Below are 14388 nucleotides of genomic sequence, written 5' to 3' on the forward strand. Positions count from 1 at the left end.
AGTTGTAGAAACACAGTGAGCTCTCAGTGCCTATGCTAATGATTATAGTACCCAGCTTCTTTTCCAGCTACTTCCTCATCTATTAGTGATGCTTCTGCTAGCCAGAGCCCTGATGGTTCATCTTTTCTCCAACAGTAACTCTRCTGGTAATGTGGTAGAATTCCCTAACAGAGCCTGACAAGCTGTCCARTTACATTTGGCCTGCCTTTTCTGTAACTAAGCACAAAAAAATGCAGGAAGATGACTTTAAACTGTAGGAAAGGCTGTTAGAAAAATATATCTGATTTTTATTTGTCATATTTCTGTAATGTATGGTAACACCCTTCTAGAAGGAGAATAATTGAACAGTGGMGAGGAGATAGTAGATAAAGCAGGGAAGTTAGAGTGGGAGCGAGGGGAAGTATAGGTTGTTTCCAAGTGCATCTCCTATAGTTCAGAGAGTCTCTGCCACAAAAAGAATATTTATTGTTTTTGAGAGAATGAGAAAGGACAGATTTTTTTTTAGTTGCTAAATTAGTTTTTCAGGTGTTTTCATTGTCTGATCTCTTGTTCCTAAGTTTAACCATTATGATTTCTGGATGGTTTTCTCTTCTGTGATTTTGCTTACCTGTTTGGATGCCTTAATTATCATTTTGATTTAGAACATCATGTATATTGTTAAAAAAATTAAGGGAAGGATAGCATTAACACTTATATTTAGATTGCATTGCTTTTCCTAGTTAGGTTGCTTGTAAAAATAATACTGGTTTTTCTTGATGCATCAGATAGCTGACAGTTCTGTGCTACCAAATGCCTGTAGCTCAGGAGAACAGCTAGGTTTGTAAATTATAGAAGCTCTTCTCTTGTTTTGGTTCTCATGTCTGTTTTCTTGTTTTAATGCTGTTTAATTTCYCTACTGTGTTTTACATGGAGTGTCTTTTCTGTTCAATGATTACACTGGTACTTAAAAAATACTTACTGTTTTCCCCACTRTTCTTGTAAAAAATTACAAGAAAGCCTGTGAAGTATTTGTATATAACATTTATGCTTGCTGGGGAAATGTACATGTTAAATAGATTGACAGCAAGATTTCTTTGCAACACTTGATTGTTAGACCTGATTAGGTTAATACACTATTCTCATGCAGTGTTTACTTATGCAAATTATATATGAAAGTGGAGTCYRGTGAAGAGTTGGAACAAATTGTATCCRTACTGGTWAATGATRTGTTTCTGTCTCTTTGCTCACATTGAGTTTATCTGAGTTTAAAAAKATAAACTAACTTCAGTAAATGAAACCTACAGTGCTAGATAAACTGTTTCTGATTTCATATCCTTAGCTATTTCACCTGCTGATGTCAATTATGGAGAAACTTTGAGTACACTTCGCTATGCAAACAGAGCCAAAAACATCATCAACAAGCCTACTATTAATGAGGATCCTAACGTCAAACTGATCCGTGAGCTGAGAGCTGAAATAGCCCGATTAAAAACCCTGCTTGCTCAAGGGAATCAGGTTRGCTTTACTTGGAATTAATGCGTATATTTTCTGGAGTTATAACATCTATTTCTGGAATGTAATGAGATAATTATCTTTCATTATATTGATTTGAGTGAACARGCTTTAGGAATGAGTATTAGCTTCCTGATTGGATCAGTTTCCATATGGCCAGTGTATTACCTCTTTTAACACAAGGGGGAAAAAAATGTTATCCCAAAGCTTTTAGATTTCTTGTAATATAATCCAAGATGGATTGCAGTGTACTGTGGGACAGGTRGTCAACACAGCATTAGGAGTCTGAGCTGAAATATACCTTCTGGGTCTAGCCTGATGACTGAAGAGKTACTTTGTGTAGTATCTTAAAATAAGGAGAAGGTTGAAAGTATTTTAGATGCATAAATATAAAAACATAGGAGTATGAATGGATTTAAACAATACATTTTGTTTGGCTGCATAGTACATTGGAAGGCAGATAACAAATATATAGCAATCTTTTCAGTGGTGATGTACAAAAACAAAAGTCATGTTTTGCTTCACTTTTGCATGATTCTCTTTCTTGCTCTGTCAGTATAATCTGCTGCAAACATTTGCTGCACAGGCTCAATTAAGTTTAGTTTCTCCTGTGTTCCCAGGATGGTGTAACCAAGGTAACAATAAGGAATGTCTAATTGGCTCAGGCAGTTGTCTCTTCTACATGTCATTCAGRATTGCTAGATKTCATACTTGAGCAAATATAATTTGRAAGTATCTGAAGTAATACTTCAGGTTTGTTTCTAGAACTATGYAATTCTATTTTTGGTGGGCTGTGCAATGTGAGATGTCAGTTCAGTATGGTCTGTTGTTAGTAGAAGGGTAAGACTGCAGCTGGATTTCATGCTGTAAAAATTTTGCTGAAAAAGGATGGGACCACTGTTAGAAGCAGAAATGGATATTGTAGATGATTGAAGCAGAGAGCTCTACTTTGTTACAATTAGAAATCTATCGGGTTGAATTACTTGTGTTTCTTTCATATTCTTTTGGGGTGGGAAATTATTTTCARATCATGGTCTGCTTTGCTTTAGAGTAAGCAAAGTAGATGTAAACCCCTTGAAGTTTGAATGCTTTGACCTAGTTTCAACATGTAAAATAGTGGATATTGAAAATAAATCTGGTTCAGTGGTAGGATGGTGGTAGATAGCTGTGTGGGATATGATAGAGAACTTGCTTAAGTTAATTGAATTTGTGATGGTTGTAAGACAGCAGGTGRTATTTTATGTATGCACAGTAGTATAAATCTCTGTCTAATTTCTTTTGTGGTTTTCCTTGGTATTACCAAAACGGAAGTATTGTAAATGCTTCTGTAGATCTGAAGATACTGATTATCAATATATGGTGCTGGATTCAGTGTAGAAAGTCACCTACAATGAGTACTACTTGTGTGTTTGTGTTGTTTAGTAATTTTTGTCTTTTAAGGCCAATTAACTTAGATAAGCACTTTAAATATGTATTAAAGCAAAATTGTGAACTATTCATGCATCATAAATTTTCATGTTTAGCAGAAGTATAAACAAAGCTGTATCAGGAGTTAGCTGTTTCAAATGTGTCTGGTTTTGGTGTCTGCATGTATGTGACCATGTGTATGTAGCGAGTGAAAACAGCACTCTCAAACCAATTGACAAGATTTTGATTATTCTGTGTACAGCATTTCAAGGTAAAATTATATGTATTGAAGTTTAAAGGACTTTATGCGATAGAATCCTAAAAGTTGAACTATTACATTTTGTTTGATTCCCCCAGAAATTGTTACTGTCTTTTTTTTAAATTGATGTTTACTTTTTACAATTTTAGATTGCACTCTTGGATTCTCCGACAGCTTTAAGTATGGAAGAAAAGCTTCAGCAGAATGAAGCAAGGGTGAGTTATAATTTCATAAGGCAGCTTTTAAATGTCAAAGAAAAGGAAAGGTGGTTGGTCTGGATGCAAGAGTGTTCATAATTTTCAGGATGTTTTTAATGCACAACTAAATTTTGTTCCACCAGCAGCATTGCCTTGATGTTTAAAAAAAAGTTTGTGAATTTGTAATTTTGTTATCCTGCTAATTTAAGATGGCATTATAACTGAGATAAAAATATTTCTTTGCTATTTATGTAACCATTCTGTTTAATGAAAAGATTTGTTCCCTGACAGCTTGTCTGATACTACAAAAGTATCTTTGTAAATAGACTAGAGAGGGAAAAGCCWCTAAATCACAGCAATGAGCAGAAAGTAATCAGAGTAACAAAATATTCAGTGTGTGGAAAAAACAGCAGAAGATTTATGGAGAGAACAGTCAACTCTTTTATGCTTTCAAGAAATTAATAACTTGTGGGATAGGTTTTTAGAAAATGTCAGTGTTTGAATCTGGTGTGTACAAATATGTTCAGTGCCTAATTAGCTATCTTTTGCRGGGAGGGTCTGAGATCTAGATGTACTTCACATTGTGCTTCTCACCAAGTTATTTCAATAATCCAGCTKAGTGTAGAGGCTGGAAAAAAATTTCCAGAGAGTTTAGATAACTTACAGCATCCAAAAGAATGTAGATATAGTGGTAGTATCATTTCTCTGACTAGTAATTTTTCATTCTTTATTGTATCATTYTTTGTTAATTCTTTTCTATGTATTTGCTTGCTTTAGAAGCTGCTGCAAATTGTTTTAAAGAAAGAGTAATACTCATACTTTGGAAGAGGCAAGAGGGAATTATTAGGAATTATTTAGCTGCATGGTAGAAAATATTTAGTTCTGAATACTGTCAAAAGATGCCAATCAAATGTAGATATGATGCCTTTAAAAACGGGGGCAGTTTAGCTGATTTGAAAGGTAGGTTTTACAGGGGTGCTGCTTGGACCTTTAGAATTAGAAAATTAATGTCTTGCTTTAAAAATCCTATTTTTTTATATTTTTAGGTTTATTTTTGGGTATAAGCAAAAAGCTTTTTTCTATGAGTAGCTGAGTTATATAAATTGCTGATTGTAGGCTAATTAGAGTGCTTTATTCATGCTCTGACAGTAACCACTGCTTATCCTGCTCACAAGTGTTGGCCCTGCTGTGTGGGGTGTATACAAGCATATTTTATTACCTTTGTCAGCCTTATTAAATGGTGATTACTATTTGTGATAATKACTATAGACATAATTACTGAAAATTTGTGGTAGATATTGCAGTGSTTATAGCTTTTTTATAATTGAGTGMAATAACTAATGTGTTTATATAGATTTAAAGGCTTTATCACTATATTTATATTGCTTGACGATGTTAGGAAACTTAATCCACAAAACASCAGMGGTYCAAAAAGGAGACAGGAGTCYYGTAACTTTWTTCGAATAAAGGGAGAGGCCATGGSACATTTCCATGGGRTCTCTCAAATTGTTAGAGGATGCAGCCTCCTTTTTATCCTAATTTCTYGGCCCCATTTCCCTCTCTCTTTCCCCATTGGCTGAGGTACTTGAGACTTGCCAAAYTGCCTAATACAGAYCCCCATCTAATATACATCCCCCCTTTCTTATTCTYTGTGTCTCTGTTCYTTGTCTCTAAATCTCTAAGGGATTTAGCACTGCCTGTGTCAATTGGTGGARTTCCTSTGGAATTTATGGTTCCTCCCATTGCTCCTTTCACCTGTWGGTATCTGGCCTTAKMTAYCAGCAGACCCCATAGCTTGTTYRTAAAGACATCTCCCTCTCATTCCTTTCAACAAGTATATGGTGATTTTCTTTAATGAGTTGGTTTTCCTAATACAAGAATAATTTTGAGCTGTTTAATTTAAAAATGTTTAATTTTAAAAAATTAAATTAAAAACAAAGGGTCCCTGAGTGATACAAATTGTACTGGTAGGGTGAATGGACCTGCGATAGACTTCATTAATGTATTTCTTCAATCTTTTGAAATTTATTTTGTTTTAATRTTCCAGTTAGCTGCACTAGGAATTATAGGGGTGCATTGAAAAGTTTGCTCACATGTCTTTGTTGAAATCTTGAGATGAAGGTAGAGATGAGAGAAATTTCTCTAGTTTTCATGCATTAATTTGAAGCTGATCTGCCACAACAAGGAAAGTAGCTGCAGGTGGCAGATGGGGAGATGTTTGGAGAAACTGCATCAAASACTTCTTTCTTTGTACAATAGTGTTGTATGAAAATTAACTTACGGGGTGGACAACTGTTTGATTAGGAAAGGAAGGACAAATCCTAAGTATTCTATTTGCCTGTTCCTCAGTTTGGGGGAAAGTCATGGAGTTGGTCATCTTGAGTCCAGTCACACGGCATGTACAGAATAACCAGGGGAATCAGGCCCTGTCAGCATGGGTTTAGGAAAGGCAGATCTGCATGACCAACTGTTACAACTGGAGATGGGAATTTAGATAGATTTCTGTCTTTTGCTTAGGTTTTTTTTAAGTAACTTTTAAGCAGTTACTTATCAGGGCGGCCAGCACCCCTGGACCCAGTCTCGTTTGCTAGTTTTTTAATAATAGCTGATAAAGTCTAATACAAAATGAATTATTGCTTATTAGATATAAGAAAATAACAGAGTAAGGGGTTTGTGGTAAATTATATATTACACAGAATTAAACTATTAGTAGACCAAGTACARCAGTTTAAAATGTAGCTTAAAATGAAACTTAAAATGCAGCATGCAATAAAGGTACCTGTGAGTTTCAGCTAGCAAATAAATAGTACAATTTAGGATTCTATGTATATCTTACTAATTTAGTTGGTGGTGGGACCATACTACCTGGATGAGGATATCTTGGATATAATATCGGTTTAGATTGGATACCAGGAAAGTTTTAGATTGGATACTAGGAAAAATTTCTTAATGGAAAGYGTTGTCAAGCATGGGAAAAAACTGCCCAGGGAAGTGATTGAGTCACCATCCCTAGAGATGTTTAAAAGACCTGGCACATAGATGTGGCACATTTTCTGAGAATGCGTTTATCAAGAACTTAGGAAGAGATGTGATCTTTTAAAAAATATTTGTTTTCTTTTATAGGTACAAGAACTGACCAAAGAGTGGACTAACAAGTGGAATGAAACTCAAGATATTCTGAAAGTAAGGCAAATAAATAAATTTTCCTCTTGYCATTTGACCTAGCATCTTGTATAGTCATTCATTCTGTTGTTGACAGATTGGACATATCTTGGGTTGGGGATGGTAGTACTGATAGTGTGCTCTTTCTTTTGTGCTTTTGGAAGAATCCCTTTGGAGGGTAACTGGCTTCCTCTGGAATCAGAATTATTGTCAACTCACACCTAAACCCCAAATCTTCTCATTTTCTGTATTGAAAGCTTAGGACAYTGCATATATCAGGGTTTAAAAAATGCTGCTTCTGTATTGTATAGCATGGCAGGTTCTTGGTGGTGTTGATCTGCCCAAAGAGCCAAGCATTGTTTCTGATAATGATGTTTGTTTTCATCCTTGACCTCCTCACTGTGATACAAAGTGACATACTAACCATACAAACTTAGTATTACAATCTGTCACCTGTCCTTGTTTTCAATAAAAGCAAGGATATTTTAATGCTTAATAAACTTGAAAAATATGTGGATGATGCTTCACTGTGGATAAAATACTGCCTCAGAACCCAAAGTGATGTTTGGTTTTAAGTCGACAGGCTTTGGGTTATTTCTTTAAATGTCACTGAAGGATTGCACCTTAGAGAACCTTTGCTTTACATTGCTTCTGTCTTCAGGTGTCTTGCAATCTCAGCATTTAACTGTAGCATTTTGCTTTCATCTCAAGCTCATTGAATCTTTCTGTGGATTTTTCTTTTCCTTCTCTTACTGTTCTTCCGTGCACATTCCCAAAAAGAAGAGGACGGAAAAAATCCTGTTTGCTCATTTACTTAGTTGAGTCCTTTTTGTACTGTTCTGCTGAAGATCARTCCTGGAGTCTGTAATTTCTTTGGATCATCTTTCTGAAATGTTAGGGTAGCACATCCAACTTTTGATTTTTCTCTTGCTTTGAGGTTTTAATTGGTACAAAACTTCTTTTGATGTGGCTGCTATGTTTGACTGCATATGCTGTCATTCTTGTGAAGATCCTTTTTCTTTTATTGTCACCTTATTTTTATCATCCTTCGTTCATGTTTCATTTTCTTTAACCTTTACCAGGTTTTATATTAATCTTTTTAAAATGTCCACTTCTTTATATAATTCTCTRCTGTTTTTTCTTCCCAAATTTAAGTTTCTTTTCCCTTTGTCTGTTTGTGTACAAATTGGTATGACACTTAGCTTTTGCCTTTTTGATGTGTGTCATTTGTAGCTAGTATAACAGTATTTAAATGCTCTTTTGAGAATATTTTCAGTTTGGAGTAGATACAGAGTTCTCTTTTATTTTCTTATCCCGTTTAATTGTAATCATGTCATTAGCTTTGTGTGTTGCTGGTTAACTGATATCAAAGGATGCAGAGAGATCTATCTTCAGAGTCTGTTGAAGGACAGGGTTGTTTTTTTKTTKKKKKKKKKSCYWAWTYYTGTGGTCAATAGTTTAACTAGTCACTKCTTTAACTGGCTTTGTCCTATTGGATTTGGTGACACTACCTCACTTGCATCAGTAATACTAATTCTGCTGCAGCACTTTACCACATGGTGTGTAAATGTGTTGTTAAACACTGTTTATTGATGTTTTGTTTGAKTATTCTTTTTTGTGTGCCATTTCCTTGACTACTGCTTAATAGTACATATTTGTGCCTTAACAATGGTGACTCCTGCCTGAAGAAGAAAACTGTATGAAAACTGCTTGKGAAAAGCATTAACATCTACTGCCTGCTTGTATCAAGCCTCTTTTTGGGAGAGATGAAATACCCTTGAATTGCTATGATGAGTAAATACAGACTAATATCAAGCAATTCTTTTGGTGGACATACTAATCTAAGCAGGGGAATTTTCTTTCTTGAGGAATCTTGACTATATCCAGCAAAAACTCTAGGAGACCAAAACTGAAAGCAATTTGTTGCTCTTTATGAGGTGTCGATTAAAGTGGCAGAAGCATGTATATTTTGATTTTAATAATTTGCTTTCTGTGGTGGCTTGCATACCATATTGAACTCTGTCAAGAATAGTTTGTTGTGTTCTATATCAATGCTGATTTTGTCTACATTTATTTGCATTTCCAGATAATCTTTAAACCACTGTTGCTKAATGGTATTTAAACTATTATGTCTGTGTTCTTCTGCCAGAAACTGGGCATACATTACTATTTTGCTGGTTTATGCCTTTTTGTTACTACCTATTAACCCTGTCTGGCTTGTCTCCTTTTCCTCTTCTCACTTGTGTTGTGTTCTACCCCAGTATGTTGCCCTTTGATGAATATTTGTTTTCTTCATTCTTTCATGTCATTGAACAAGCTCAGGCATCAGGTGAGAAGTGTTCTCAATTAGCAACTTCTGCTTTCACCTAAAAATCTAGTATCTACTTCCACTTTTGATGGCAGTAGGGTAGAGAAGTTGTACAAGATCTTTGGCTCACTTCTAAAAATTATATTGGCTTTAATTCTACTCTTAGTGCATGTGAGTTTTAAAGACTTCTAGTCACATTCCTGTGGAGAACAGGTTCTAAAAATGGTTCTATTTACAGATCAGATAAAAAAAAGGAGTTACAAGACTGGTGTGCATTCATATATAAAACAATGTCTGTATGATACTGTATTTAAACCATTTGTCATTTTGGCATATGTGTTTATTTGTATCTTTGGCAGGAATTGTTTCTAAGGCTTTTTCACATTTCAGCAAGTGAATTAKTTTTGTAAACTTGTTACTTGTTAGACATATTGGTGTTGCATTTTGGTTAGAATGTCTGTTGTTGGCTGTGTTTGAAGCATAACTGTGTACTTCTAAAGGGAGAATTACATCTGTACTTTGACTTGAACAAATCTTATTTGATATTTTATAACTGCTTCAGTTTGTCATCTGTTTGTGTTAGACAATTCTCATTGCATACTTCCAGTTTTTGTTTCCTTTCTACAAGCTATGTCATCTGCTTGAATTTTTAAGAGGTTTAAAAATCTCTGCAAAATTAACACARGATTGCACAGCTATGGAACTGGCAGAAGGAATTTAAATCAGATGTTGCTGGTGAATTTATTTTCTTTTAGAAAAGTTGATAGAATAAATAGAGTGGCAGCTCTGTTTTTAGGGATGTTGGCTTTCTCAACAATTATTTGCCCCCTAACAATTATGTAAAGTATGTTCATTTATCAAGCTCAATTTGTGCGGAAAGGAAAAGTGCACATTCACTGTAAGTGGTCTCTTACATATTATGCTTAATAGAATTGTCTTCAGCTGGCTTGTGAGTGTTGTGCAGAGGAAAAGATATTATGAACGTTTTAAGAGGGCTGATGTTAATTAGTCTTGTTTGTCTTGGTCCATAATCACACGATAAATAAAAATAGCATCTCTTTTCTAGAAGCCTGTGTAAGTGTGGTATTGATTTCTTACACTAGATGTCACTGCAGATAGAAAAATCAGGTTCTGCTGCATGCTTAATTTAGATTTAATTTAGCTATTTTWAGGGAAAATGATTTGCAGTATCTTGAATTTCATTGCTGTTCACATCCACTAAAGGAAGTTTATGAGAATGCCAAAACTTTGTTTTAGAAGCAAGTCCTGAAGAACATGAGCAACTGGTTTGACAAAAGTACTTCAGGATAACAATTCACAGTTACAATGCACTTRTATTATGTAAATAAAGATTATGTACATTARTATTTWTTGCAATTATTTTTCAGTRCATTTTTCAACTGACAGTATATCTMGAATGTTTGAMAGATTTAGCTAAAGCCTTTAAAATACATGTATTTTATTAACTTTGTATCCTTGATATTTTAGAGATGTGAAAGAACAGTTTCTGAGAGAGACTGTATCTTTTATTTTACCAGGTAATACAGTTGAGAAAGCAAACAGACTTTTGGACACAAAGATCTCTCGCCAGGCTTCTGCTATTTACTTTCTCTGGATATTGCTGTTGAAAYGCCAGTGGCAGTGATATGCAGTTTCTGTTTATATAAGTGCTTCTTTTAATGTTTTTCTCTTGATGAATTACTTCTGTGGCTTTAAAATTGAGTTTCAGTATAAAAAAAAAAATTAATACGTTCGTTGGGTTTTTCCCATCTTTTTTTTAAGAAACTTGTATGATGACAATGGAATTTTTATTGTTCTTGGTCCTTGTACTTTATTTATCCACAGTTCCTGCCTCCTGAGCAATGACAAGTAATATCAAGTTTAGCTCTCAGTTTTATTAGGGTTTGTTTTCTTATACCTTGTGCATTATGTGTTTATTTCCCAAGTGTAGCAGTTACTAGCAGTGGTTGTAGTTTATAACATCATCTACTCTGGCTTTCTCCTTTGGAATTTGAGTTTGGGCAAAGGTTATCCAAATGTGATCTGTTTTACCTTTAAGAGGCATTGTTTTTTCATGCTATATGCCTGAACAGATRCCATTGCTAAGTGATGAATATTACTTTATCTAATAATCCTCCTTGCTTCAGTCTGATGAGTGTACCTAGGTCAATGCAGACTGAGAAAAAAGAAAATAGAATGGAGAGAATTTTCTATAAAAGCAAGCAGATAGAAACTTTCAAAGGGGTTATATGGTTGTCCCAAAATACAAATTGCTTTTTCTTTAGAGGAGCAGCTCTCATTGCTCTTCACTCACTAATGATTATTTTTAGTGCTTTGTCCAGTCTCAGCCTTGGCTTGCTGTTGTTAGAGCATGAAAAARGTACTGAATTGGGAGCTGGTGCTACTGGATCTACTGTAGCTCTTTTCCTAGAAACCGTATTGAAAGAGTCCCAGCCACCTGGGGAATGCTGAGTGCAGCAGTCAAAAGTAGATGTCAAAAGGAATATTGTCTGCTTTCAAGTCTTTCTGCACCTATGTTCATCTGATTAAGAAATCTTTTTTGCTTTCAGATGCCATAGCTGATTGTGATGCCTCTGTGGTGGACTGACCACTTTTAACTTTCAGTTTCTGCTAGAAAGTTGTGATCAAGAGATGCTTAATGCTATTGATTGTTTTTTACTGTTTTGTCCATTTGAAACCAGCTGGGCCATAAGRGAATCATGAGTGGGTACTGCTGTTTCTGAACTCACCAACCACTGATTAAGCCAGGATTGAACAGTTTGGTTGATAGGCTGTGTATTCTGAAAGAGTCCCCAGTGTCTAGGAGTAACCATTCTGCCAAATATTTCACTGCYCTCCTCCTTCCAAGTTGGGCCCTGCATTTGTGGATTATCCAGGCCATGCTTGTGTTTAATCCATCCCTAGAGCTTGTAGGCAGYTTTCAAATTAGAGGGAGTCAGACACAATGGGTTGCTTTTGAAATCCCTTCTACAGCTCATATACCACTTGTTTAACAATTCCTCTGGCACTTTTGGTCTGCTTTCCTATTAATTATCTTTTGCCAGGAAGTTGGTCTAAATTGAAAGCAGTGGAAACTCCTGAAAGAAGAAGAAATACCTTGAAAACTGTTTCTTAGAAAGTATCAGCAGAGAAGTATTAAGAAAGAGATTAATTCCTTTTTGGATTTAGCTATGGGATGGGGAAGAGGCATTCCAACATCAACAGTTTAGATGAACCCCAAATTTATATCTGCATCACAAAGGAGGTGTTTCTCCTGACAGTGTGGTATGAAATGCTGGAACCATTTTATTCTGCTGGTGTTTTCAGCAATATATTTAGGAGTTTGTTGCTGTATGATTCTGATAGCTTTGGGTGCATGGTACTGTTGTGGTACTTAATTGGCAGATGAGCATTAGCCTTGATTTGTACAGTCACACTGCCTCAGCAGTACAGCTGGAGCCATGTACTTTTTTTTTGTGCTTCCCAACTACAGAGATGGTATTTCTAATGAAATTCTCAAAGAGATATCGTAAACAGGTGGCAGCAAATAATGTGGCTGTTGCAGCTAGTCAAGAATGTGTGTCTAACTATGCATATTCCTCTGCAAAAATCTTCRCTGTTGTGTTGCTAGTCCTGAAATCTGTTTTTTTTTCCCCTTGGTGATTGTTGCTTACATAGTCCTATACCTTCATCCAGTTTCTTTCAATAGCATGGGTTACATGTTGAGCCCGACGAAAACTCACAGATTTAAAGCAATCTATTAGATTCATCTCTACAGAAGTAGAGATGAATTTCTAGGTAAGTAGTATASAGAACTCTAGATTAAAGTGAAATGCTTAATTCTCCCATCACCCAAGAAACATGCAAAACACAAAATAACTTTTAAAAGTAATAAATGCTAGGCTATGAGCCTAGTTCTTTTCTCCCTGTGCAGTTCCCTGACTAATTCATCATCCAGTTTCATCAACAAATTAGGTAGGAGTCCCGTAGATAATAGTCCATTGCTTTCTCAATTAATTCCCAGAATAAAGTCTATGGAATGAATTATTCCCATGTCCTGTATAAAATACGTGTTCATGTAATTAAAAGCTGTTTGTGATGCAGTATAGACAATACTGAACCCTGACAGTCTARTGTAAGTTAATATCCTTCTCTATCCAAAATCTTCTCAGAAGGAAATAAAAATATATTCTCAGCAGTGATTGACTCATCCAATWAGAGTCTTGTTAAAGAGAGTGCAGATTCAGTTTCATTTGTTGGGGTTGTGCTGGTGTTTCAGGTTATCACTATTTTAGGTACTGAAGTACCAGTTAATGCTTGAAGGTGTTTTATGTGTCTTATTCCCATTKGTTTTGAAGTGGATTTTTCTGTATGGATATCTTATAAACAGAGTTTAAACACAAGTCTATGGAGCACTAATATTTTTCTTTTCACAAGCACAACTTCATTCCATGTAAAAGAAGTCTCATTGTTTTGCAGAATCTTTTTCAGCAAAAGACTTGTGGTTTSAGGCAGCTTCTGGCCTAGTAATAGTTCATCCATGAATATCACTGTTTCTGTGTCTGGAGTTTCTACCCATGTATAAATTCAGAAGACATAATTAAGACTAATTAATYCACAACAGACCAGACAAGGACTTAATCATCTTCAAAATGTCAACTTCTGTAGAACTTTATGTTAAATATTCACGTTTGATTTCTTTCAAAGTCCTATTTGCAGCATTTGGACATATTGTTGCTGAAGGATTTGTTTTGAATGTGTTTAATTCAATTCTCAGATTTTCTCTGTGGTACGTCTCAGTTAAAAAGTTAAACCCTTGATTGTCAAAGGTTCCAAGGTTATTTTTGTTTTAACTGTTTTTCATTGTCCCTTGTTCTTACTTTGTTGCTGTGTTCACAGACCATAAGGAAACAAATCTGAGATGAGTTGTGTTTCAAAACATAAAGAGCAGCGTTTCAACTTTTTTTAGCAATCCAAAGGTGCTCAGACCTTTGATTACCTSAAGAAGCAGTTTGATGCTCTAAGGAGTGGAATTGGTTTTTTACCTGCCTTTGGAAGCCTCTTAGCATCCTCCTTCATTTGCATTCCTGAGCTCAAGCTACAGTTAYAGACTTATTGACTGGATAATGGCATGGTCAGCACAGRAGTTTGACAAGGTGATGGATGGGRCTCTGAGCAACCTGGTCTAGTKGAAGGTGTCCCATGAGAGTCCCTTTCAACCCAAACCCTTCTATGATTTTACAATAGTAGGCCAAAAAAGCTTCTGACATGAGCCATGAAAAGAATTTTGAATATTTGAATGAAAAGCGATGTCCTAGTTTTTCCAGTTGAATTGGGAGGTGTTTATTTTCAAGAAGAATTTCTGGTCCAGGAAAACAATTCAAAATCCCAYCTATCAGGTGTCATACCAAGCTCAATTGCTCTGAAGAACAAGATGAGCACTTCAGGAAAAAAACCAAATCAGGATAGCCAATTGTGCATTATGTTTTGCATGAAGGAGTAGCATGTCCATAGTTGTCTAGGTTGTTTGCTTTTTTTTTTGTTTACTTGTTTGTGTTTTGTTT

At 35.4% G+C, this 14388-nt stretch overlaps 1 protein-coding gene across 2 annotated transcripts in view; it reads left to right on the forward strand.

Annotated features, from left to right (window-relative positions):
* KIF16B (kinesin family member 16B) overlaps positions 1-14388 on the forward strand; it is a 117047-nt gene that overhangs the window by 29015 nt on the left and 73644 nt on the right. For both annotated transcript variants that reach the window (XM_057369008.1, XM_057369009.1), the window contains exons 10-12: positions 1319-1494; positions 3307-3372; positions 6478-6537. In XM_057369008.1, the coding sequence (XP_057224991.1) occupies positions 1319-1494; positions 3307-3372; positions 6478-6537 (302 nt within the window). The remainder of the gene's footprint in view (positions 1-1318; positions 1495-3306; positions 3373-6477; positions 6538-14388) is intronic.

The sequence above is a fragment of the Malurus melanocephalus genome, unplaced genomic scaffold (assembly GCF_030028575.1).
Source record: "Malurus melanocephalus ecotype Western Australia unplaced genomic scaffold, MMel_1.1 scaffold_101, whole genome shotgun sequence".
Taxonomy (NCBI): domain Eukaryota; kingdom Metazoa; phylum Chordata; class Aves; order Passeriformes; family Maluridae; genus Malurus; species Malurus melanocephalus.